Source organism: Balearica regulorum, chromosome 8 (assembly GCF_011004875.1).
Source record: "Balearica regulorum gibbericeps isolate bBalReg1 chromosome 8, bBalReg1.pri, whole genome shotgun sequence".
NCBI lineage: Eukaryota > Metazoa > Chordata > Aves > Gruiformes > Gruidae > Balearica > Balearica regulorum.
The window spans coordinates 7,678,569-7,706,054 of NC_046191.1; the positions used below are offsets into that span (position 1 = coordinate 7,678,569).

Here is a 27,486-nt window from a genome sequence, read left to right on the forward strand (position 1 = left end):
AAGTAAACTTACTAGTTGGTTTGCTTTTTTCATGGGTAGCTTTCCGTATGTAATGTTTTCCCATCACATCTTTCCTCCTCTTATGCTGTTCCAACATATACCAACAGTTCTAGCTTTGCACAACCACTCAAAGTTAAATTATAACATGTTAATACTACCATAGTCTTTCTGCTTGTACAATACACGCAATCACAGATGACAAATCATCTCATTCACAGCCCAAGAGAATTTTGCACGGATGTTTCTATAAATGGGGTGCAACTCCCCTATCACAATTAATTTGGTTTGCAATTTTTAATGATATTAATTACTGTGCCTTTGAAAGGACAGCATCAGAACACCAATGTAACGTATTACTTAAGTCATGACGAAAGCTTAATAAAAGCCTCGTTTCTCTGTTGAGCAAAACACATCCCAACACATGCATCCACAAGGGCAAGGTTCACACAGAAACACAGTAGACTATTTCAAGAAAATTTTCTGACTGTTCAAACCAGGAACTTCTTCAGCGTCTTGGATAAGCAACACTCCAGGGCTGCATCTACTGTGCTGCGCTCGGGCCAAGGGGATCCCAGAGGGTGATTTACTAGGGACCTAGGGCACCGTCATCGCAGGTTGCTGTGCCACCTCCCTGAACTGGGGACTGCTGGAACAAAGCACGACAAGACAGATGGATGGGGGTACAGTGCGTACAGACGACGCTCAGTTAACAGATAAGGCCCAAGGGGACTATTGCAGCAACCTCAGTTTAAGAGGAGCCACGAGACACTCTGAATTGTGCTTTCAAAACCTGCTGTCCCCAAGAGCTTTTGGAAGATTATGGGAGCATGACATGGGGTTAAGCTCATGTTTGTGATCTCTCATCTCATTTCATGCCTACAGCCTAATCAAAGGAATATCCAGGTCAAAAGGTTTTAAATTAATCCCTCCAAAAAAAAAAAATCCACTAGATCCACTGAAATATTTTATCTGGGCCAGTAAGACAACACAGGGTGGTACTGAGTACTGGAGCATGTGTTGGATCCTTTCAGGTAAAATATTTTTAGTCTATCTGCCATATCAACATATCAAATGTGCTTTTACGAGTTCAGTATCAATATCAAGAACTTGCGCTTGTTTCTCATGCTTTTACCTTATTAATTTAGCAAGCAGTATACATCTTTATTAGAAGACTGACGTGTATTTTGTCCACTGCAGTACTTTTTAGAAAATCAGGGAGAAAAAGATGTAAAGTACTTTACTGTGTAGAATTCCAAAGTTTAATAAACTAGCAAATTATTTCCTGCAAGCATTAAGGAACTACTTAAGAATAGAAATAGGAGACAAGGATTAAGAAAATGGGCACATCTGTTCTGCAAAATAAAGTCTTTGAGAAGAACTACTACAAGTAAGAGAGACTGGAAAAAACAGTGAACTTGTATGGAAAAACAGCAGAAGGCATATTGCCAACAGATGGCGAAGAAGTCATAGACAGAAAAGGAAAACAAACTTGAAAGCATACTCAATTTTGTGGACTCGAAAAAAAAAACAGAACTAAAGCTAACACTTTCCTAATCACAGATTCACTGGTTAAAAATGGAGTTGCATGTGCTTAGCACTTAAAAAAACAGTTGTAATTTCTGGGTTCTAAAATGGAGGCATCCAAAATTAGCGTCTGTCTATGAAAATGTTGGCCCACTCTTGAAATCACTTCCTGTCCCCCCGCCACACGAACACACTCTTTTTTTGGAGTGTTTTAATTATTTCCCATGTTAGCCGTTAAGCTTGATGCACTGGAAAATGTCTGATGCTTTAATGAACCACTTTCTCATTAACTCAGATACCTGTTTAAAAAGATGCTTCCTCTCTGAAGCCGTGCTGCTGTAGCGTGTAACACGTACTGCCACAGAAACTGAGAGCAGAGACGGGTATGTGCAGAGCCTCTGAATGGAAATTATATCCCCTGTTACTCCATGTGTCCATACTGCCAATCCAATTTTCAATCTCACTTTTGGAAGCAGGAATTTTACACAGCTGGTTCAATAGCACTCACAGATAAAAGAAATTTGACATGTAATACTCAAATGATTATTTGGGGCACATTTTGCAGTTAGAAATAAACAGCTAAATAAAAATTATGGTTTAACGAGATTCCCATACGAACGCCCATGGCACAATCCTGTCAGAATAGGAAAAAGTATTTTAAATGTCAAAATAATACAGAAGTGAGTTACAAGAGACACAGAAGTAGTTTGCTACGACTGTGTTTCTTCACCCAACAACGTTCCTTCTCCTAGTTTGCACGCCATGCAAGATTTATTCAGGAAGCTGACACACTGTTGCTGCAAACTCAAGAGAAGCAAACAAACCAGATTTTATTTTCTTCTAGAGTATGTCCATTTTAGGGCTGAAATTTCAGTAGTCAGATTTTAAATTATCTCCTAATTTCTTGCACATACTGCTAGTTGCCACAAACTTGTTTTCAAACTAATTTTATTTTACCCTCTTCCTTGCTTTCCTTCCTCAGGTCTATGTATTTTCACATACACTCCAATTCTGGTCAAGATACTGTGAAAGAAGCAATTATCACACACAAAGACAAAACTCCTAAATTCCCATTTGTAACACTGAATCCAAGCTGCCACCTGGAAGTTAAAATGAGAATGACCTATCACTAACACAACAGCAGTAACACAGCAGAAAAGAGTTCTTCACCTGTCTTGTGCACCTTCTAAATAAAAAAAAAAAAAAAATCAAAACTATAAATGCCCTCAACCTTAAAGTGCATGAAATATTGTGCAATATTGCAGGCAAGGCCTTTTTTTTAAATTGTGGTTCAGAAGCTGTAGAAAGAGTAGCTTTGAATTTTGATTATATGAGACGAAAATGCTACCTTAAGGTGAAGCTTTAGGAATTGCTAGCATCAGTGGGAGGGCTTTCAGGACAGCCAGCAATGTTCCAGACAGCCAAGTGCCTGTGGGCACATCACCCGATGCCTCACACCTTCATTCAAGCTAGGGAATTTTTGCTATGAATACACTTACTCAATAGCAGGCATCTGTAGGTTTATTTATTTTACTGTCTACTGTCTTCTCAATCATCCACACTTATGAGCAAGAAGTTCTTCATCAAGAAAAAAATAATTAAAAAAAAAAAAAGCAGCCATGGTGGAAGAGTGCTTATCTACACCAAAATCCACACGAGGAGGCCTGCGCCATACATATACTCGATTCATGACTCTTGCAAGACCTAACAGGTTATTTTCAAGGGGGGGGGGGGGGGGGGGGGGGGGGGGGGGGAACACCACATCTCCACACCTAGAATCACAGATGTAAATGCAACAAATACCATGAACAGTCCAACTTTATACGTTGATTTGACAAAAATACGATGCATACAAACCAGATGGACAATCCAGGCTTAATTTAGAACAACACAACCTTTAAAAAACTTAATCTGCCACCAAGCACTTTCTATTTATTGGACTTCAGCAGACATAGTTTAGAAGTCAGAAAAAAAAAAAAAAATCCCCACATCAGGAAATTTATTCTAATACTAAGCTTTTGCACCCAAACAAAACCAAACAGCTAGACACTGCCAAGCAATACCAGTGCTGCTTCACTGCACCACCAAGGGCTGCTGCTACGTCTGGGGCTTCTCTTCCACACTCAAGGGGCTTCCTAACAGGGCTGCGATTCTTGAATTTGTTACAAGCATTTGCAGATTTTCTGTTCTGTTCAAGTTTTACGATTATGTGTCTGCCCAGTTAAATACTTCCTGCAATTTTGTTAATTGTACCTTCTGAATGTGACTCCTGAATGACTCCCATCCTAGAAAACAGAGAGCTCTCAAGTCACCCTCCAGAATTTGTGTCGCAACTGTCATTTCTATAGATTTCTCTGGAACATATCCAATTATCTCAGACAGGAAAATACTTCTAAAACTTGAATAAGGTGTGCAGTTATACCACTGTTTGGGGTTCCCCCCCCCCATCTTTTAGTGCTGTAGAACCTTTTACTGTAGATGGCTTGTTTAGGGCAATGTACATTTCTATATATGGGGATGGAAATCACAAGGAGCAGACAAGTGCAACCCCAAGTTCAGCTTCCCTTTTCTGCAGCTGTCCCTCCAAGCAGCGGCCAAGAGCAGGGTTTTCACGTTAACACCGTCACCGCTCTGCATCAACGTTATCCTCTGCTGTGAGGAAAGCGATAAAAGAAAATACCCGGCCTTTCCCCACCACCCGCGATTCGTCATCAAGATGTAAATTAACAGATTCTCTCAGAGACAGGAAAAAACCCAACAATGGGAAACACTTCCCTGCTGGTGCCCCACACGACCGAAGGAAATAGGATCCACTGCGCTGGGGAAGTTACTTACTGGGGATCAGATGCCGCTAAAAATATGGGAGGAAAGCCGGGGCGATAGTGGATGTGCCCGGACAAAGCCTGGGCACCGCACGCGCCCGCGGTCCCCGTCCCGGAGCGTCACCCCAGCAGCGCAACGCCAGACGGTGATGTCACCGCAGGCAGGCAACAAAGGACGCGGCACCGGCCAGACGGCCGGCGCCTGCCCCCCTCCTCCTCCTCCTCTGCCGCGACCCCGCGGCCGCCCCCTGCCCGGCGGCGGCACCGACCCCCTCCTGCTCCCAGCCGGGCCCGGCCCGCCCGATTCTCCCCGCCGGCGGCCGCCGCCGGAACCTCGCCTCCTATCTGCCGAGAGGCCCGAGCAGTGAGATAAAGAGATAAAGCGCTTCCCCGCGGTACGCGTGAGCGGAAAGGGAGAGGTTCGGACTGCCGCCCAGCGCAGGAGCGGCGGCGGGTGGAAGGGGGGAGGGTGGATCAGCGGCGGACCCCGGCCCGGCCCTCAGGGCGAGCGGCCTGGCGGCTGCCCCGCGCCGCGGCCCCCGCGCCCCTCTCCTCACCCTCTTCCCCAGGGCCCCGCCGCCTCCCGCTGCCCGCCCCGCTCCCTGCCGTCCCCCTCCAGCCTCCTCCGCGGCGCTCCCCGCCCCCTCCCCTACCTGATATGGCGGCGGCGGCTCCTGATCCGGCTCAGCCCCGTCCCCGTAGCTGGCTCTGTCCGACTGGGACTCGTGGAGCAGCGAGATGTCATCCGAGGTGGGGGACTTGAGGCAGTTCCCCATCTTCACCCCGGAGAGCGGGACTCCCCCTCCGCCGCCTCCTCCTCCTCCTCAGGGACGGACCGCCAGCCCCCGCCGGCGGCGGCTCCGCGCCCTCAGCCTCCCCGCCGCAGCGCGCAGCCCGCAGCCGCCCCGCCGGGGAGGCTCATGCCAGCCCCAGCCCCGGCCCTAAGCAGCTTAGCAGCAGCCCGGCCGCCTCCCGCTTCGCTCTGCTCCGCAGCCGCCCCGACCCCCGAGCCGGGGGGGCGGCAGGACTGGCCTCCCACCCCCCGGAGGGGCGGCGTGGGGCAACGAGCTCCGGTGGGGTCCGCCCGCCCCACGGCAGCCTGGCGCTATTCTGCTTCCCGGTCACCAGCTCCCTGCGCACTGGGCTTTGTCGCACAGGCCGCGCTGGCTCCTCCTCTCACTCCTCCCCGCCGGGCCAGGTTAGCAGCCGCAAGGCCCCGTTCCGCCGCACCCGGCCCTGGGGCGGGGGGAGCTCTGCCCGCCCCCGGCGGGACGAGGCGCAACGGGGCGGAGAGGGGGTCCTGTCCGCCTGCCGCCGCCTGCGGGGCGGTGGGCTTCCCCCCGGCCCCCAAGATGGTGGGTGCCGCTTTGCTCCACCCCCGGGAGCGCTTTGTTTTTGTTTGTTTTCCGGGCATGGCGGCGCGGCTGGGGCGGAAAGGCCGCCCCGGACCGGCGGAGAGGGCGGGCGGTGGGGCTCGGCCGGTGGCACCGGGGCTCCGGCCCCTCCGAGGCGGCTGCAGGCACCACCCCACCCTGGCCGGTGGTGGGTTGTGGGAGGCCAAGGGTCCTTCCCCGGCGTGTGGCTCAGCCCTGGGCTGTTTCTCCTGGAGGAAAGGGGGTTCCTCTGGTGCTGATCGCTGCTTTTACTCGGGTGGGCACGGATTGTAGTTGTAGGGGCAGAGTACTGAACCCTGAATGTGGAGCAAAAAAAAGGCAACCGGCACTTTTGGTATCATTTTTATGTTTCTGAAGGTAGCCTTCGGGCCTTTTACGTGATAAGCAGATGCTAAGATAAAACATATATTTAGCTCCTTTTTTTTTCCTTCGTAAAAATTTACTCGTGCTTGGATGTAAGTATAGATAAATGCAAATTTCAAATGAGTGAATGCCCCTCTTTCACTTCGTCTGCATGCTAGCACAGACCTGCGCAGAGGAGAACGACATTTTTTTTACTTACAGGATAATCCTTTAAGTGTTCTTTCCAGTTTTGTCATCTGGGACAGTTCCTCAAAATCCCTCCCAGGCTTTCAGATTCAGACCATGGAATATATTTAAAAATCCATTTTTGTTACAGTATTTTTTAAAATGAAGCAAATTTGGTGCAGATGAGAACAGCTAGAAAGTGCAATCCATAAAGCAGTACAGCATGGCTACTTTTTATCACCAAGTTCTCTGCTGATCCATGTCAGTCCTAGTTTGCACTAGAGCTTCCATCTTAGGTCAAAGTATCCAGTTGTCCACCCTGATGGATTTGGCTCTACAACCTTTAAGCATTTGAGAGGTCCTGTAGTGGACCTCTCAGTCTGGGAGCAGACTTTTTGCTGATTCTCCATGCGAGTTCTGTCTTGAAGATTTCATTTTATTGCTGTTTAGGGATTTTGTTTTGCTGCTTAACAATGGATAACCTAAACAGCCCCTGTGTAAAATCTGTAGCAGAAGAAAAATTATTACTGGCATTTATGGGGTTCAAACACAGTTTTAGGCTTTTTTAAGAAACTGAGAATAAAAATGGTTTGTGAATTGTGAGTGTTGCCCGTGATGGAGAGGCTTTGCAACGAGCTGCTGTAAATAATAATGACTTTTGTACATGACTTGGTCATTTGGGTGTTTATCCTATGAGTGTGTTGACTTGGTTTAATAGGAAAATTAGGTAAGTAATTGTTGGAGAGGATCCAGCAAACCACTGTCTCACCCAGTCATGATTTCAAGGTTAAGGCAATGTCAGAGCTGTCTGCTGGGAGAACCTGGTGGTGAGACTCCAGCTCTCTTACTGGTATTTTCGGTTGTGCAGTGGCAGCATTGGGAACAAGATTATTTACTTATTCAGCTGTCATGTCATGGTTTATTCTCTCTGTGGAGCTTGAGCCTGTGTTGTTGGTGTAGCTCAGTATAGACCACAGGCGTGTGCCGCAGTGTGCCCTGCAGTCCTGATCCTGGAGAGCGTGGAGGTCCTGTGGGAGCATGTGGTGCCTCCTCACTGGCTGGAACACCAAGGTTTCCTTTCTTTGGAAACCAGCATGCAAACGTGGGTCTCTGGTCTCATCCTGATACGCAGTCAGGACACAGCTGGGACACACTGTGGGGTGCCACAGTCTAGATGTTGCCTTTATTTACCTTGAGTCAGATCTCCAAAAGAAGTAACTGCTAAACCCAGTTAAAACTTTCCCATTAGTAGGTACAGGATGCTCCAAATCTGGTCTCTGTTTAAAAGATGGACACTTACCAAATGCTGGAAGAGATCTACTTTTCATGAGGGACTTCACAGAGACCAAAGAGGAAGCAATACTTTACATTTGGCTTTGCAACATGACAGGCTCTGCACCTGTGAGGGCTTTGAAAGGGGAGCTACCAGTCATTACTGAGTCCTTCGAAGTCAGAATGGTTTAAGCCACTGGGTTTTGTAGGCCGTTCACTCCTGTTATGTCAGGTAGGTGGTTAATAATGGCTTTGTACCGCCAGGTCAGAAGTTGTACAGCGGTCCAGGAGATGCAGAATGGAAAAATTCTTGTGTTCATCAATGTTGTCTTTGAATATCCCCATGTATGCTGTGGTATGTCTGTGAGGCTACTCCTTTTGCTACCACATTTTTTGCAGCTTGGGGACAAGAAAGCAGCTGAAGAGCTTTTCAAGGTAGAGGTTGGTTGTCCTTATTGCTCAATAACCATTTGGTGGGAATCTTTTTTGTAGAGAACACACTAGCTGTTTTCATTGTATTAAGTTACAGAAAACTGAACAGACCTGGTCAGCTTCACTGTTACCTGCATTTTGTAGATAATTTTGTAAGTGCAGAGGCTGCCTAGAAGGATCTACTTTTGTGAAAGCAGACACAGAGGTGATCCTTGCACATCCAGATGACTCACAGAGGTGACCGCGGACCAAATAGAGTATAGACCAAAACACACGCCCCTGTTCATAAGCTGTTCATGCTGTAGGAAATCCTTGTTCCATACAGATTTGGAGGCTCACAAATAGGTTTTATATGGTCCTTTTTTTCTAAGACAATGTGATTTTTCCCTAGCAGAAACATAGGACAATTTAACTGATGGCTTCAGTTCTGTTTTTCACTTCTGCTTAGTTTGGGGAACAAGTAAGTATCAGACTGGAATTCCTAGAGCCTTAAAATGATCCTGTAGATGGAAGGAAGAGCCATGTAGTGGTTTAGGGCTGCACAGATACTACTGGTAGAAAAGATGAATGCAAATACAAACATTTGTATCGGGACTAATAATACAGAACTGGCAACCTAAGTCCACAAAACTTTTTCTTACCTGTAAACATTTAAACAGTAGGCTATAATCTGTTGTCAGAATGGAAACAGGGTAGTCTGAAATTTGTCAGTGTACAGGATTAATGTTCTGGTAAGTCTCGATACGACAATGTCATACACAAGTCTGTTCTGAGCGTTTTTGGGCAGCTAGCATCTCCTAAGTGAAATGTATTTTTAAAAACAAAACAGAAATTAACAAAAAATGTTTTTAAAGGATACAAACAGTTGAATGTTTTATGTTTTATTTTTGTGAGGTTTGAGATGAGGGGGGGCAAGTTACATAATGCTGCATTCTTAAGGCTCATAGGAGCTAGCCAGAGATCTTACTGAAAAATCCCTTTCTTTTTGAGTTAAAAATCTAAAAAACACTGATTATGTGAAAAGTCTTTCTTGTTAATAATTTCTCTGCAAAACTGACATAATAAATTGCCTAATAGATAAAAAGAGCCTTTGGTGATTTCATTTTACATGATCCATGGTCATGTTATTGTTGGACAACATTTTGGCTATGTTTAATGTGTCATGTTCAAAAAAAGTTTTTGAAAGACCTTTTCTGTCCTCAGCATGGAAAAGTTTTTTCACTTCCTTTTTCTCTATCAGGCTTATTTTCTTAGCACTTATCTTCTCTTATTATGTCTTATCTTTCTTCTGGATAAGATTGCTTTCTCAATTCCAGTACAGAAGCCCAGTGAACTTCTGAGTGCAATCTTTCCGTGCCATGGTACCCATAGGTTCAGAGATAGTACTGTTTGCTCAGGTAACGTTGGTGCATGAGACGCATTACAATTTTAAAACCTTTTTCTGGAAAAAAAGGCCTCTGGAGAATGGAGGTAAATGACATTCTTCTATTATACATGTGAATCTGATTATGGGAATGACTGAGTTAATTTATCTGGTTATAAAGAACATAGCATCTTCTAAAATGCACATGATTACTTTCTGTTGATTTTAACTGAACTGTAGACATTTCTCAGTATATATTACATTTGTATATTGTTTTCCGAGAGACAGTGAATGCAGCACTAGAAAGCATTTATGGAACTAATATATTTCCCTGAAATGCACTTTGTGATGCAGCATTTTGCTCATGTTTCTAAAAATTATTTAAACATCTGTTTAAATTATCCTGGTATCACAAATACCAGTTACATTAATTTATCCCAAAGATACCCTCTTGTTAAGGATATGTTTTCCATTATTGGCAGAAATAAATTCCCTTCCATAATAACTGTTTTACCCAGATCAAAAATGTTTTCTCACCAAGGAGTGCAATGCCTACCTACTCCGTGCACTGGTGCACCTACGCTGTATGTCACAAAGAAGAAAAAGGACGTGCATTTTGGCATTAAAAAAACAAACAACAAAGGAGACAGTCATCATACAAAAGTAACCTCTTCAAATAAACCCTCTGTCACCCAGCTTCACGGTGAATTTTGTGTAGGAGTCAATTTTCCTTTTCCTCAGTGTACCACGTATTACCACAGTCTCAACTTCAAGAATGATCAGAGACCTAGAAAACATGATCTAAGAGGAGAGACTGAAAGAATTGGGGTTGTTTAGTCTAAAGAAAAGGAAAGTGTTGGCAAAAGTGGTAATGATCTTAAAAAATGTAAGATGTTTTTCTTCATGTTCAGTGGATCTAGGGCAAGAGGTGATGGACTTGGAGTAGGAGATTTAAGGTAGACATTAGGAAATTATTTCAAACCACAAAAGTAGTTTAGCACTGGAAATTATTACCTGGGAATCTCGCTTACTGAAGGCTTTGAAAGGCATGTTAGATCGAATGTCTCAGGAATGGTTTGCACTAGATTATATACAGATAGCCCCAAAAGGTTCCAGACTGGTTTATATTGTTTCATTTCCCTCGGGTGATTTACAACAGATGCATTACTGCTGTGTCATTTTAATTCTCACTCTTTCTTGTATCCTTAGAAAATGCCAGTGAGAAAACATGGCAGTAGGTAAAAAATTGGGTAAGTAGAATGAGTGGTGAAGTTCCCAGTAGAGGAATATTAAGGAATCACAGTTACTGCAGGATAACTAGTTGTGTTTGAGCGGGAGTGTGACTTGCTGACACGTCCCCCTGACAGGCTTTGGCACAATTGAGTACTGGGCTGGCGTTCAACAAATAGTGGTTATTCAATACACAGAAATCTGTGTTTTAACTAAGATTTTAAATTTTAATTTATTTTTAATACATTTTAATTTAATTTTAAATTTCAGTTGAGGTGTTGATCTTTCTTCACTTTTGCTGTGTGTAAATACTTCCTGAATTTGCAAGGAACGAGCCCTGTCCAGAGTTTGCCAGTGGCCAATGTGTTAGTCACCAGGTACCATCACCGTGGGTTCAGGGATATTCTGCCCAAGATGTGGGGAAAAGGTAGATATTTGGAGTAGCAGGTCCAGAAGCCAAAATTACTTCAACTAATGAGTATGAAGTTGAACATGATATTGTTTCATCTGAATTTGACTTTTATCTTGGAAACTTTTTGTTCCTCACAAAGCCTTCAGTTCACTGCAGCAGTAAGGGAGTATCCAAAATGCTTGTTCCTAATTGAAACACAATTTGGCCGTTTGTCATTGGTCCAAGTTAAATATGCGTTCTGCTGCACAACTTAAAACACCTCTTCTTCACCTTCTCCTGTCTTCCTGTTTCTCTTGATTTTCACTGTTTTTCCTGTAGCCTAAAATCTCTGTTTTCTTCCTGTAGGTAGCTATAGGTCTTCTGCAATAACAGAGTGATAAAATGACGCATGGAAAGATTCATGAGAACCTATGGAGTGTGACCCTTTGACATACAACTCTGTCCCAGTCCAAGATCGCCTATGTCTTTGTCATTCCTTGGCAGAAAACTGTTGAAACTGTTTCTGGATACTGAATGACATCTGTAGGTACTGTGTTCTAATCCCTTGCAATTTCAAAGTTTTTCCTAGTATCTAAGATTGCTACAAGTCAAACTCTTTATTATGTGTCCTGTCTGCATTGTTGCAGTGATTTTAGCTATCTGAGGACTGTTACCATGCTGCTTTGTTTCAGTCTTTCCTTATGGATCACAATTTGTAAATCTCCCATTCATTTCACTGTCCTGCAGACTCTTTCTTTGGTCCACTTTTCAGTAAGCGTGGCATCCAAAGCTGGACAGAGTACTCCAGTTAAAACCTCAGTGTTGAGTAAAGAGAAGGTTATTTAGTACGTGCAAAAATGCCATTTATCAAACTTAGTATGCTTCCTTTTTCATAATAGAACATCATTGACTTCAGTTTGTAGCTCACTGTCACTCCCTATACTTCTCTGGGTAATTCCTGCCTACTCAGATTTTCTTACTTTATGCTTCTCCAGATGATTATTCTGAAGGGTACTATTTCGGACTTCCTGTTGAAACTCTGGTCTCTGACAGCTTAGCTAGCTGAATTGCAGAAGACAAGTTACTGGAGACTGAACAGAAGGAATGTGAGGAGGAACCACTGAAGATTTTGTACCAAAAGTATTAGGTGATTGTGAATGACTGCCTCTGGCACCAGTGAGGAGTTAGTCTTTGGGATATTACCATCTGGCCAGAAGTGTTTCCTCTTCTTAAGATTCAGTTTTACATTTTGAATAGTCTGTGTGTTTGCACCCTTGTCTTGGAGGGAGAGCAGGCTGGAAATTTGTACCAGTATTTGCTTTTGCATGCACAAACACTTCTGTTGTCTGACGGAATACTGTGCTGCTTGCAAAAATTTCTAGAAAACAACTACATCATGCAGAACACAAGAATGATCATAAATGAAGTCTTCCTGATTTCTCTAGTGCTATGAGAAGGGGTCCAAGAAAATATTTGAACCATCCCAGTTAGTCTGTCCTGGTTTTGGTTGTGTGGAGATTCCTATAAGACATGAAAATCTCAATTGTTTAACATTATTTACCTGATGAAAGAGGAGGGAGGCCTGTTTTTTAGCAGAACTAATCACATACTGATTAAACAAACACTGCCCACAAACTGAAACAGGCCAGCAAAAGATACTGTAAGTCTATTCCTATTGTTTTGAAAAAAATATTTCAAAACTCTTGTGTCTAAGAACAAATTATTTTTCATTTATTTTGAAGCGCATGCCTACAGTTAGTTTTTGTAACAGCAAACTTTTCCCTCTTTCAGTTAAGTTCATAGAAATTACAGACTCTGTGGAGTTATTCTCTAACTGTTTTTTGGAGGTGTTATCATCTTAACAGGAACATCCTAACAGTGGACTTCCAGACTGCTTTAGAAATTCGTATATTAGACTACATATTGATTAGGAAATGTTTCAAAACAACATCCGCTTCACTTGCTGTTTTGGACTGCGTACTTTCCCACCAAAGCTCATGTAGAAGTAGATGACCTTACAGAATTTCTGCAAGGCACAGGATGATTGCGATGGTGTGTATTGCCTCTGAGTCATAAGCTGTACACCAGCACAGTGCAAGGCTAAGGACAAGGTAAAATCACTTTCTGTTGTTGCGATTTCCTGAGGGATTATTGGTTTTACATGAGAAATGGGGAGTGGGGTTCCTTTTGTGAGGATTGTTCCTGTGCCAAAATTTGAAGGTATGGGCTAAAAGTGTTCCTGTCAACTCTGATGCCGTTCATAACTTTTGCATCAGAATCTTAGAGTTGGATACAAAGATCTCTGTTGTAGAAGCCCCATCTTGTGGACAACCAATCAATGACTACTTCAGCACAACTTAGATTTTGAAATACTTAGAAAATCTGAAGATATTTTGGTAGTCTTGGAAATAAACTGGAGAGTCTTCATATTGCTGGGCAATATGGAAACGTCATTCATGTGTAGAAATTAGCACATGTTTTTTGAAGACCATTTCCACAGGTAAGAAATAATGAATGACAGAGAGGTGATAAACAGGGATGGAAACAAGGATGATGTCCCCAGAGCTCTATTTTAAGTCTGAATCAGCTAAAACACTAACAAGCTGGAATCCTACCTTGAATTCCCAGAACAGTTTTCTGTAGCATTTGTATAGTATAAATGAGTCTTTGGGTCACAAAATCATCTAAGAGCAGAAGGATATTCTTTGAAAAAATGGTAAGACAGAAAGAATAGCAAAGTATGTATGAAAACTGAATCTGGAAACTTTGGGAATATCCTTAAGGGGATAACTTGGTTTCAGCACAAAGTAATGAAAAAGGGCAAGCAACTCCAGACTCAATGAGCCAATGTATTTGGCAGGATGAGTCTTAGGAAGGTAAAAAGAGCATGAAAACAAGTCTGTGATAAAAGCTATGTTCAAATTTGAGTATGATATTAATAGAATTTATTATATATAGTCTATTATATAGAGTGATATGTACATATAATTAGAATATCTTTTTGCCACTCTGAAGAAATTGGGTTGCTATGTGATAGTTTTCTATTTCTTCTATATGAAGAAATTAGGAAACTATATGATAGTTTTCAATTTAATAATAAAGGCTATACTAAAGTAGCCAGAAAGTGTAGTGACATCTAGGGAAAGTTCAACAGAAGTGCCTCCGTGATAAAACATCTGTAGCTCCATTTTTGACTTCTTAGGTTGGCATTTGACAGTTATACTCCATGCAAAAAGAGTAATGTCTTGAGCAGCATAACCTCTCGAGAAACAAACATAATGAATATGAGAATATGATCTTTATTTTAAGGTTTTAGAATGATCCCAGTAGGAATTTTGAGTGCTGATAGTAGAAATGAGCTGCTCTTTGCTGAATTTGCAAATTAGATCTGTGTGAATTTTAAGCAGGAGGCAGGTATGTGCTTAAATCCAATCTACTCTTCGAAAGACATCCTACATCCCTAAGTGAAAACGTAGCTAGTTTTTTTTCTGTGAAGGTAGCGTACCCAGGGAAAGTTTGCTTGGAGTGGCTTGCTTGGAAGGGATGACAAGAGTAAAAAGGAATTGGTATGTGAATAGGGTACCATACCAGCCACTGTGTGGGAGGAGAACAGAGGGTGCTGGATATCTGACTAAGCACAGTGATTAAAAAAGGGACAAAAGTTCATGATCTGGACTTCACAAAGCCAGGAAAGAATTTTCTAGTTCTTGTCAAGAGGAGTCTGGATGAAATCTTCACTTTAAAGACATATCAGGTACAATATATTGCAATACTTAAAATTACCTGTAAAAGTGTTACTTCTGCCACTTTACAGTTTAGTTTAAGATAACTGTTTACTTCATATTGAATCTAAAGACTTAGATTTTCATCCTTCAGTAGCTTGGGAATTTCATAAACACAACTCATTCATAACATAAATAGATCTAAAAAGGTTACTGTTCTTAATAAATTAATGGATAAAACTATAAATGTGCATTACCAGCATATTGTTAAAAAATGCACAGAAATGCCTGTGGATGCTTAGCAGTTCCTGACTGACTCCTTTTGTTTCTCATAGCAACTCAAAGACTCTTTCGAAATAAGATTCTGTGTTTTTGGTGAAGGGCATCTTTGCGGATTTGTCTGAGCCAGGGCAAAACTTTTGAGTAAAATGCATATTCTCAGTTTTTACCTCAGTCCGCTCCTTAAGGAAGGGAATATTAAGACTTTAGTAATATACAGGACTAACATTTTTTCCTGAGAGCAAATTCTGCTGGAACCAGCATATGCAATAAAAATAAAAATCTTTCTTAGTGTGAAATGAAGCCATGAAAGGAGCTTCGGGGTTCCTTTCTGTGAAGGTGTTTCTTCCTCAAGAGACAGGGAACAGCAGATGCTAGTTCACCCCTCCAGGGAAGAGCGTATCAAGTGGGAACAGCTACTTAGAATTCCCTGCACTTAAATAATGAAGCATGAACAATTCAACAAGAGGAGTACAGACAGATATTAGTATGGTGTGAAATCTAGAGAAGAAGCTGTAGCCTAGGAAAAGAAAATGAATATATAAAGCTTGTAATATGAGTGTGTTGGAAAGCAAGAATTTATTCCAGAGGTGTCCAGGGAGGGAATAATGATTGCTCAGAATCCCTGCTCCACCAAGTGAATTCACTGTAGTACAGAGAAAGGACAACCTCTCATGTGAAGGACAGACTATTTCCTTACTCTGAGCAGAAAGCTCTAGAAAAAGCCGGTGTTGGTAAAAGCAGAGGTCTCTGGAGGAATATAAGACAAGGGCAAGCATTTAGTGATAGTTTTTATATTAGATTGTATTTGACATTCTAGGTACTTGTATATGCCCATATGAGAAAGAAACTAATGACATCAAGACACTGAAGAGTGATCTGTTTTACATTCCCCTGCTAATATGTATGATAAAATGTTCAGTTGCAGTGTATCATAAACAGGGTTAATTGCTAAAAGTCACAGAGTAATAGGAATCTCTTGTACTAATAGATTTTTATCAAGAAAATACAGCAGGACTGGGAACTCAAAGTTTCAGTGTAAACTTGCAGTAATCCCCTGGCAGAAGAGTTGTGTAGGTGTATAAAATTGATGTGAAAGGGAATGAAGAGGTGTGACTTGTGAATTGGTACTTTTTAAAGATAAAAAATTAGTGCACATGTAGGTCATGTTAAAAAAGAAACTAAGTAAGTCTTCATCCTTATCTCTTTATCATGCACATTTTTGTAAATCTTCTCTTTGGTTGCCTCTTGCCTTTCTACTGTTTTAAATCTTTGCATATGAAATTTTTATTGATATAAAAATGTTAAGAGATGTAATCAATATATCAGTGATTTAGCATTAAAACAGATTTTCAATGACTGTTTGAAAACAAGGCTTGATGTCTTATGTTACTACCAAAATTAATATATGCAGTTGAACTCTGAGCACTTGCGTTCATAACATATGAAAGTGTTCTTTTAAATCTGTGCCTCCATAATGACATTTGAATTCCAAATTTTGTATGTAATTTTAGCATAGTACTTTATGTTTGATTTTCAGCAGTGTATGTTTTTGCAGCTAGGTGGCTTATGTTTCGAGCGGATTCTTCTTTTTAATCAAAAGAATGAAAGCTTTTGCTCTACCTCTTTATAAACTCACCAGAGCCAATCCTTCATACCAAAGTTCACGTTTCATTGACCAGGCAGAGTTTTGTCTTGGCAATTAACTTCTGCAAGGATACAGTGCTGTAGGAACTATTAAAGAACAATACTAAAGTTCCTGTAGTATTTTGCCACGGTAGTTATTTAAAGTATACAGTTCGTTACTTACATTTTCATGTCTGTGGTATCAGCCTGTTCCACTACTCTGCACCTGCACTGTTTCTGCTTTGTGTCCCTTCCTCTTCCAGCCCCATACCTTTTGCCGGAGCTGCGGTGGTGCCACATTGCTGTAACCCCACTGCCACTTGCGTTAGTCACCACCGTGGGATCCACTTCCCCAGAGACAGATCCTGGTCCCTGTGCATAAACAGATCAGCGAGGTAGGGAGGAGGAAAGGCCCCTGCCATCACCAAAGACAAGTTGAAACTCTTCTGAGCCTTGTTCAAAAGGTTCAATAATTCTACAGTTCCTTATGGTAAGACACTCTTTCTGGTATTAATGTCATGAACATTTTAAAATGGCATCAGCCATTAATTACTCTCACAACTTTTAATTCTGTGTTTCTGTTTCAAATTTTCTCCAGTTCAATCAGAACCAAAAGTTAATGCCCGTTGGCTAATTTCCAGTGCATGCCTCCACAGAACAACTGTTGCCTTTAACTGGTGGAGAGATCAAGGCTTGAACTGACAAAAGACATCTGTATCTTGGAAAACAAATTAATGTTTATGTTTTAATTTATAAGTTCCTGGCTCTTTTATGGTTCCTGTTTTTCAAGTAATGTCTCTTTGAATCCCTAGCTGATGGAGAGTCAAAATGTAAAAGGCCCATGAGAGTATTATCACAATACAACATCTGGTCTGCATTGGAAAAAGCTGAGAAAGATATTCAACATCTCTGAGACTGAAAGGCAGCTATGAGGCACTTTGAATGTCAGCCTATGAAAAATCGTGCAGGTTGTGGCCACCTGGGCTAATTTAGTATTGTTTTGGGAAGAGCTACTTTGCTTCCTAGCATCTGATTTTTAATCTCCCTTCAGCACTGATATGTGGGAGCCAGGAGTGGTATGAAAGGTGTTTACTTTTTGTAATGTTAATCTGACTCCCAGCATTGTCCTAATTATATTGTGGGTTTTTGCCAGTCTCCCAATTTTGTTTTGAGCATGTTAGCTGAAGAGTTGAAAGGCTTTCCCAGGGCTTTTGGCTTAGCTTTATAGGAAAAAGGACGGAAAGGACTTTGTGTATTTTTGGAAGAATATTTTGTATCCTGCTTTAAACTATTCCAGAAGGTAGAAGGACATTAGCTAGACTGCGTATTGGCTCATGTAGAGGTATGTATGTCACTAATGGCAAGGAGTTCTGTTTTGCTTAATTGTTCCTGTTTTCTGCAATCAAAGACTCTGAGAAATGCAAAGAAATCATGGACCAACCCAGACAGTAAGGGTGCCACTGGCTTCAGAGATAACAAACTCCTTCCACCACGTGAAACTTCGGTCCTTTAAGTCATCATAGCTCATGCAGAACAGAAACAATTTGACATGTCTAACAAGAAACACTGCACATTGTTTGCCAAACAAAGATATATGCCACAGATGGAAGAACTGATGAAAATTGTTTATAGATGAGGAACTAAATGTAGATTCTTCAAGAACAAGGTTGCTCTCTTCCTTGCCAAGACAAACAAATCTGATAGAACATCTCATTGCTTTAGGCTGTCTGAGGACCCACTGGAAAGTCTGTGGACCTTTTTCCACAGAAAATTTGTCCGTTGTCAATACATAAATGTATTATCCACAGTTGTGCTGTGGCAGCTGCAGAGGAAGTGGAAGGTTCTCAGGAATACATGAGGGAGAACTGGATTTTTGGCTCCTGAAAAAATATGGAGTGCATTTGGAAACTGTGGACATTTATGAGCTGGATGTTACTGCTACAAAAGGTTATCTGTGAGTTAAACATAATGGTAATTAATCTGTGAGTTAAACATAATGGTAATTAATCTGCTATCTTTGGATCTCAACACTAACAACATGATGAAATTGAGAATTCCTGTTCTTTAGAATTGCGCTTTTCCAAGATGCCTTCATTCCTATGAAGTTACCCTGATTTGCACTGTTAGAGGTTTTCACCTTTAGAAATCTGTGCACAGACTTTTTTACAAGGCAGTATATAGTCATCCCAAACTACTGTTTTTAATGGGCCAGTTATTTAGGAAAAGCATGTAATGAGCATAAATACAATCCCTGATACTGACATAAAACGTGTATTGGCAGAATAATATAGTTTGTATTTCCCTGATATATTGCAGGGCCTGGAAATATAAAACTAATCATGTCCTTAAAATTCTACTGTATCTGTAAACATATGTATTGGAAGAGAGGGCCATCAGCATCCTGGGCTGCATTAGCAAAAGCATTGCCAGGAGGTCAAAGGAGGTGATTATTCTCCTTTACTCAGCACTAGTGAGACTTCAGTGGGAGTAATGTGCCCAGTTCTGGGCTCCCCATAACAAGGAGGACATGGACATACTGGAGCGAGTGCAGGAAAGGGCCCTGGAGGTGGTTAAGAGACTGGACAATCCGTCATATGGTTGCCCAGAGAGGTTGTGGAGTTGGCACCCGTGAAGATACTCAAAACCCAACTGGGCAAGCTCCCGAGCAGCCTGCTCTGGGTGATTCTGCTTTGAGCACGGTCTGGACCAGATGTTCTCCAGAGGTGCTTCCAACCTCAGTGATGCTGTGAATATTTGAAGCAGTTTGCTTATGTCTTGTCAGCGTTTTAGCTGAAATTTGACTGTAGAAATTCTAAAGAAAGTAACGTCTGTGACCCTAGAAATACATCCAGATGGCTACGTCCCAGAAAAGGCATAATGGGAGCTGCTAAGTATTTTTAATGTCTCATCAGAGTGATATTTGACTTAAAAATACAAATATAGAAGTGACTTGTGTCATATATCAATGACATTGAATACCCATAATGATCTCTCACTTCAGCTGGACTGCAGATGGTAACAGCCTCTCTCTATCTGAACACCTATTAGTTTAATCTTGCTCTGGAAAATCTTACCATATACTTTAGTCTAGAAATTAATATTCGGTGCTTCATGATGCAGAATTCATTTGTTGTTTTGTTACATGCTTGCTTTCCTTACTAGTACTGATATTAACAAATTGCAATGTATTTTGACATACTACTTCAGTAATAGGCACATACTATGTCTCAAGGAGTTGAAAATATCATAATTTGAACAAGGTAAAATCAAAATATATAATTACATTGCATATTCTATGGCACTTAGTTTGTAACTATTCTTAGAGCACCTTCAGAATAAGAACAAAAGTGAAATTCAAAAATGGCTTTCATATTTTGATAGACACAGGATTTATATGGAAAGGCAAAGGTAGTATATTTTTTTAGATCAGCTGAGTAGCAACAGAAAGATTTACCTGTGGTTTTTCATCATGAAAATGCCAAGGAACGAACTTGCTGTGTTGAGAATTCCTGGATCCTCCCCCTTTTGAAAACTCTTTGTCTTTCATATTGCCTCTAAGGAAAAGGGGAAGCACTCTGGAAAACAAGAAACTGAGGAATGTTGCACAAGGTATTAGGAAATAAATAGATTATAGAGCATTTGATTTTATATTTTTGAACTTCAGCAAATGAAACAATAAGTAAATAACCTGATTCTTTATTATCAATATATGGAATCACATTGGGTCTGGCAGACCAAGACATAAATACATAAGTAACACCTGTGATAATTCTTAGAAGACATCAAAATTTTCTATGGATGAACCCATCCTGAAACCACAAAATTAAGTCTTCAGACATAAATAACATCTGAAGGTCAAATACACTTAGTCATAAGTTGCCATCTTTTGCCACCACTTTTCCCTGACTTAATGCTTTTACAGCCGCTCTCCTCTGATTGCAGTATTCTCTGCGTGGGATGGGTTTTTTGGTGGGGAGAGTATTACTTTAACACCTCTAGCAGCAGTTCCTGCTTCTACTGGTTTCCTTTTATAAATTTATAGCCTATTATATCTACGCAAGCCTGGCATAACTCCAAGTCACCCATTTCTCAATAATACAGGAAATTAAATCTAATGTCTAAGAAGCATAGAGGCATAAGCAACCTTCGTTCGCTGGAAAAAGTATTAAATAACGACAATATTACCTTGTCTTTTGATAGCTAGAGAGTTGCTCACTTTGTTTTTCTGTAGACCAAATAGGTTCTGCATTTGGACTAGAGGAGGCTGGGTTTATCCATCCCTTTCTGCAAGCTTTCTGAATGTCACCTCAATATTCTTCTCTTGCTGAAGGACCTCCTGAATCTTTCATGTCTCGTTTGGTGCCTTTCTCCCCTCCTTGTGGTAGGAACCCCCTTTGTTCCCGGACGCAAGGGCTATGTGCCCCGTAATCTTACCCCGAGGTGCTGGCTGCCTTCTCCCGCATTCTCTCCCTCCCAGGATTTTCTCCAGCCTGACCAGATTTCTGCCTGTTCCATCCCATTTTAATGTGTTAATACCTACTGCGGTTCTGTCTTGGTGGGTACAGCATTTAAAAATGCAGAAATCTGACTTAAAGCCATACAGATTAGCACCATAATTTCAGGAGCTTGTCTCCTGCATGTATTAGTTTAGTAAGTGGATTCATGCTGAATGATTTTAAACTGTTACAGCCCTCTGAAACTGTTTCTGTCCAGCTTCTGTAATACGTAAAATGACGTAAGGCCACCAGTGCTGTGGAAATTGGTTTTGCAGTTGATATGCTAATTCAGCAAGAAATCAGTTCCTGCAGAAAGCCAAAGAAAATTACTTTAATATAGTGCCATAACGACTTCATTGACTTTCAGGAAAGGGAAAATGAAAACATTCAGGGGAGTTCCAAGTCTCTGGAGAAAATACTGTTATGGAAATATAGGGTTATTTTTACCACGCAGCTTATTAGCTTCCTTTCTAGAAGCAAATCAACTGAATGTGAACAGACACAAAATAACATTTTCACTTGCTCAAGAAGATGAGAAATAAGACATTTTTATAAACCGAGTTCAATGTAAGAATAGACTTGGCACAGTCTCTGTTACTCACCCCAGCTTTACGGTAACCACTGCTGCAATTTTTGGGGTGAAAACATCCATCCAGATACATCCAGGGCCATTAATAAGGCTGCAATGGTGCAACTAATTGCAATGGGGAACAGGATTACATTGATGGTACTCTGAGGAGGAGGAGAATCTCTGCACTCAGTATGAATAAAGGGGAGCAAATGCCTTTTTTTTTTTTTTCAGAAACAAGTAATTAAGTTAAATTGAAAAGAATTTTAATAGTCAATCTCTAAGAATAATCACTAAGAATTTAGAAGCCCTATATTTTTTCCAAACAGTGCACTTATACTAGGGAATTACTGAGCACAAAAAGTAAAATAACTATTTTATTCATATTTAATATATGAAGATACTAAAGGAAAACAATTTTACCAGCGTAAAGTGCTTCATCTTTTTGAGATGAAGAAAAATAAAGAAAATGTTGTTTACTGAAGAATAAACAAAATAAAATTTAGTTCCCAAGAATTCTAAAAATATCTACATTGTAAAAATTGTATTGTCATTGTCATGTTTTAAAAGATATTTTAATTTTATGAGATATTAAAGGAAAAAATGACATTTTACTCTATGTTTTTTGGTACAGGTACAATACTGCTATTCCCAAAAGAAAGACACCAGTTCCAACAAGAGTAGTGTCTGTTCTAGAATGAAGGATAAATGGTTCAAAATATCTACATAAGCAAAAAAAGTTAAAAAGCTTAATGTGAAAATAACATTATTCATTATTGTATGTAAGAGCATCCACTGTGTTCAGACTGTTCTGTTTCAGATGGCCCAGGAATGCAAACAGGTATGACATCATATCATTTTACATCATTAATCACAGAAGTATTTCCTTTAAAAAGTACATTGTTATTTTCTGCTTTCTTTCATTAATTCCAAAGTTAATTTGGTCCAACCATCTCTGTGTCTGCTTAGCTATGTTAGCTAAAGATGTTTTTCCAATGTTTTCTAATATAGACCTTATACTGAACAATATATTTAATTGCATTACATGACATTTGAATAAACTAACTTTCTAAAAATCTATATGGATGTATATTCTGATCTTTCCTGATAACCTGTTTCAGGGTGACATTATTATGGAATGGACTACCTCAGAGGTTGCTTTAGCTATTTTAACTCCATTCCTGTAATCCACTCCAGTCTTCATTTTTCAGCTGGCAACTTCTCCAACAATGAACATTATTATAAAAAGTAGTTACTCAACAAAGAGTAAATTTGACTCTGAATTTCATTGTAATCTAGGTTTCTTTCTTGCTGCAATACCTGTAAATGGGATTATTTTTAGCTAACAGAGTCTTCAGAGGCCATGCCAATGCCTTAGCTGTACTCCTCATCCCTCTTCTTCCGAGACTATGCAGCAGTGGGTGGCAACAATGATTATTTACCTCCTTTACTAAAGATATGTAAGTCTAAGAATAGAGGAGGATGTAGGTTGTGGAATCCATGTGAATAATGTCACCAAAGCCCAGTAAGCCACAGCTCCTGGGTAAGATCCGCAAACGCCATTGGAGATGGGTTTGCTTCCCTGGTTGACAGTGCTCAGTGTATCATTTTAGCTACTCTGAGATTTTCTGTGCTTGGTTGCTCCCCAGACTGGTTTGGTTTTCTCAAATGCTAGACCACTTCTAAGAGTTGCCTTAGATGTCAAGCAAGTAAGTTTGTTAACTACCTGTATTTATTCATTTTGTTCAATTTAGTGAACTCTGATGCTCACACTCCGTCTCAGATAGAAACGGCACGAGGGCAGCGGGCAGTTGTGGAGCAGCCTCTGAGGCTGCCAGCCAAGAACTTGGTTTACTGGTTATTCCTGTCACTATAATGATTAATTGAGAAAAGTTTGTGCCTGCACAAAAATCCAGAATTAGTGAGAAGAAAGAAACTTGCGCAAACTTCATTTAAAAAGAGATGCTGTCTAACAAAAAAAAAATCAACTGAGCTACTTAAAAGAAGTTCTCTCAGCTGAAGGCTTCAGTGTTTCTGTGCCTTGCTTTAATCGTTACATATTTGTCAAGAGTTAAATTAGAAATGGAAATGCTCCAGTGGGCAAACTTTCATATACTACTGAGGAGGGTTTGGGGAGGGACTGTGGTGTGGTCAGTATTAGTCGAAGGGCCTGCAATGTTTGGGCTGCAGAAGTCCATATTTGAAGGCAAGACATGAAATGAGGGGTCTGTGCCCCGATTTCAGCATCCTTTCATCCCCAGCTGGGTTTATGCATGTGAGATCCCCAGGCAGAGTTCAGCATAGTCCGTTGACGATCCAAGAGGGGAGGAACTTGGTCCAAGTCTTCATCTTCTTCTCCACCTTCACTTTATGCTCGTGTAAATAACAAGTTGTATGCAGTTACTTTTTGAAGAGATAGAAATAGAAATAGAAAATGCAATTCAATGTTTCATACTATGCTTCCCAGGCTTACTCAGATAGGCACACACAGGATGGATACATGCTGCACACAACTTTGAGATCTTCTGTTTAAAACTCTGGCTCGTCTGTGCTTTTCTGATTTGTCCAGACAGCAGACAGAGTACTCATAACAGTAACAGCCTGTTATCTCAACTGTGAAAGGTTGTTCTGGGAATCTAACGGCCAACAGAGTGGAATTTAAATTTATTTTTTGTTTCGTTTTTCAGCAAGCATTTAAAAGATCCACCAGTTCATCTCTGTCAGAGATTATTTTTCTTGTGGCTTAGCTTGGACACTAATCTCACTGTTGAGTTTACATTTATGGAGTAGGACCTAAGGTTTTCTCCATGTGTTCAGTATTACAGTTCTGATTTTGCAAGTCTTGTTGCTTGGGATACTTGCACAAGTCATGTCTGTTTGCACAGCAACGACAGAACTGGGATTCAGATGCTGCTAGTTAATCAATCAAGAAGGAACAAAAATAGTTTTGAAGGCTACCACTCTTCTTGGCTGATGCTCAGAAGAGTCGGTAAAAACTGCAAAGGCAACTGAGTACACTGATGACAATATTTATTATACATTTTATTTCATAAGTGAATTTTTAGGAATCAGTTTTTTAATCTTATTATTTTACTCTGCTTTAGCAAAACATCTGTGAATATAGTTGTTTTTTCCAAAACGCCTGCTCGGTTGCTTTAGTTGCTTTTGTTGCCACTAGTCAACTTTTCATTCCATGTAGTAATGTCCACAAGGTGGTGCCACAGCTAAAAAGTTAGCAATAAATAAGACAAATATAATTTGATAATTCTACCTGCTTTTTATAACTGACTAAAGTATCTGCATCATTAAAGAATTAGTAATTGTTTTATAAGCATAATATCCACATTTCTAATGACGTCACAGGATTGCAAGCTTTTTTTTAAACCACTCGTGTAGGCAGAGCTGGGTCTGTCTGCTTTCTGAGAAGGAGCAACACCCACACCTCTGTGGCCGTCCAAACGCGTGTACAAAAATGAAGAGACAGCTCAGGGTTAAGTAGAGAGGCCGATGAAGAATGAAAAACTGGATCCGTAGAGACCAAGACCAGCAGAGCTGAGTATGTCCTAGCAGGGTTACGAGTCCAAACACCGTGCCCGACAGATGTGTCTTCTCACGGAGAGCACGAGGAAACGTATGTCTGGCTCGCTTCAGCAGTACCGCAGGAGTCAGCCCAAATCCGGACGAGCAGAATAGTTCATCCTCAGGTTCAGCTCAGTCAGCTTCCATGCAGTCACCCCAGTGTGGCTATGGCACACCAAAGCCTAGTTCTCAGATGTTTTTCCTACAGCCAGGGATAGCCAGGCTCCCCATTGCCCTCTCACGTGATAATGTATGTGATTTATTCCAAAGGGGTATGAAGTGCTCACAAAGGGACCTGGTGTGAGAGCAGCTGGGTTAGTATATACAGGTAAAAATTAGTAGTAGGGGTTTTTTTCTTCCATCATGGTTAAAAAGGCAGTTTGTTTAAGGGATTCAGAAATTATATATACCCATGAAAGATGATCTGATCCCCAGCTATGAAGCAGAATGAGAGTTAGAGGCTTATTAAGTCCAATTCTAAAAGTTGTCAAATAACACAACTGCCACCTCTTTTTTTTTTTTTAAGGATCATTTTTTAAAATTATATTTTAAAGTGGTTTACAGTATTTTAAAAATTTGTATTGGTTTTAACATCTGTTTGGAAAAGTCGGAATCGGAGAACTAACTAAAAGTTCAAAATCACTGAACAGGTCAACTAGATTTAATTTTTGAGTCAGTCAGTCCAGTTAGTTTGGACTAACTGAATCACGACAGTGATGTGCGGTCAGAGTATTCCTGTAAGATTCTTCTGAGTGTATGGCTGCCATGTGTGTTGCAATTAAAATGATATATTTCTGTTTTGGTTTGGACTTTTCTTTTTCTCTGATTTCATAAAATTACTTTCAAAAATGTGTATTTTCCAGGTATTTTACATAGAGAAGAAATTATGCTCTATTCTAAAGGGAATAGCAGGGCATCTGAGATCATACATTTAAGTCTCCACTGTGTGTAAAACTCAGGTATGCATTATTTTAGTAACTTAACAACCAAATTGAAATCCTGAACATTTGCCCTTGCAATGATTTTGCATTCTTGTTGGAAATCCCGTAAGTATTTTTAAAACATCAAACCTGTTTTTCCTCTAAGTCTGTTTTTCTGATTTCCCATTTAGGCAATCACGACAAAACATGCTTTAGCTCTATGTCTATACCTAAATCTATATTTAGATCCCATTAAATATTAGAAGGAGGTAACTTCCAGTATTCGAAGTTAGGAGTCAGTCTGAGCACGGCTCAGAAATCATCCTGCAGACGCACAGTGTTAACCGGAAACAATTTATAATGGCAGTGGTATCCTGCAGGATGTGTGCACCTCGTTCAGCTATGTGTTGATTTACACAGGACTACATTATAGAGTATACATTCTGGTAATTGTGGTATTGTTACTGCTAGGCTATATCTAAGCACAGGAAATACATATAAGCAAATTTGAAGTGATAACATCCACTCCTGTTTAAAAAGCAATATTTTATTCTTGTCAAAAAACATACATAATATGTCATTTGCAAGAGAAAATAGACAATTTCCTGATTCCTATTTAGCAAGACTTTTAGGAAAAAAGCTGATTCATTACAGGAGGACCATAACCAGCATTTACAAATAAATCCACATAAACTTTTATTCTTAATCAATTAAAAAACAAAAAAAACCAGTATGGACTCTAATCCAAGATCAGGAAGGATACAGTGTGTTTCCATCTGAAAATACAAGAAAGATCAAAATAAATTTTCAGTGTGTCACCAAAACCACAGTACCAGGTTTCTGTTAAGGAGAACAAGTGAGTGGGTAGTAATTCCATCTAACAGGCCAGATTATGTATTCTGCAAGGAAATTATCCCATCTAAAATCTCACCTTATTTCTTCATCTCAGTAAGAAAGTCTACCCACCGTACCCATTTCCCTGAAGTCCTTCTATGCCTGCTTGTCTAATATTAGGATTCAGGAACAGCTCTGTTCTCCATTCGACATCCCCAACCCTGTCTTGCAATTCAGGAACAGATTGGCTCCAACCTTGACTTGAAAAGAGGCATCCGTTCCTGCTGCTGCTCCCGGGAGCTGGGATTTGGGTTCATCCTCATTCTGCAGCTGGAGGTAGCGTACGTTGAGGCCCCTCGCTGAGCCTCTCTCACCATTTCTCATAACCATGTAGGCTTCAGACACATCTATGCACTTAGGAAGATTACTGATCAAGTCAGGGGTCTCCCAAGGTCCCTCCTGGAAGGGGCTATGGATCTGTACAGAAGAGGGAGAGAATACCCATC

At 40.7% G+C, this 27,486-nt stretch overlaps 1 protein-coding gene and 2 long non-coding RNA genes across 4 annotated transcripts in view; 1 reads left to right on the forward strand and 2 right to left on the reverse strand.

Moving 5' to 3' along the window:
* Nucleotides 1-5,669, reverse strand: part of RNF11 (ring finger protein 11) — a 31,715-nt gene extending 26,046 nt beyond the window's left edge. Inside the window, exon 1 of the mRNA XM_075759437.1 lies at nucleotides 5,000-5,669. Within this exon, the coding sequence (XP_075615552.1) occupies nucleotides 5,000-5,122 (123 nt within the window). The 5' untranslated portion in view covers nucleotides 5,123-5,669. The remainder of the gene's footprint in view (nucleotides 1-4,999) is intronic.
* A 4,560-nt stretch (nucleotides 5,670-10,229) lies between these two features.
* On the forward strand, nucleotides 10,230-27,332 carry LOC142602727 (uncharacterized). Of its 2 annotated transcripts, XR_012836496.1 has the most exons (8): nucleotides 10,230-11,503; nucleotides 16,847-17,073; nucleotides 17,182-18,554; nucleotides 20,009-21,515; nucleotides 21,554-21,646; nucleotides 22,282-22,488; nucleotides 26,090-26,185; nucleotides 27,218-27,332. It is a non-coding gene; the product is annotated as an uncharacterized LOC142602727 (long non-coding RNA). The 2 variants fall into 2 exon arrangements; XR_012836497.1 differs by lacking the exons at nucleotides 26,090-26,185; nucleotides 27,218-27,332 and having other exon boundaries at nucleotides 17,182-18,537; nucleotides 22,282-22,723.
* On the reverse strand, nucleotides 24,663-27,362 carry LOC142602728 (uncharacterized). Its single transcript, XR_012836498.1, has 2 exons — nucleotides 27,236-27,362; nucleotides 24,663-25,521 (listed from the first exon to the last, which is right to left on the reverse strand). It is a non-coding gene; the product is annotated as an uncharacterized LOC142602728 (long non-coding RNA).
* Nucleotides 27,363-27,486: the final 124 nt, after the last annotated feature.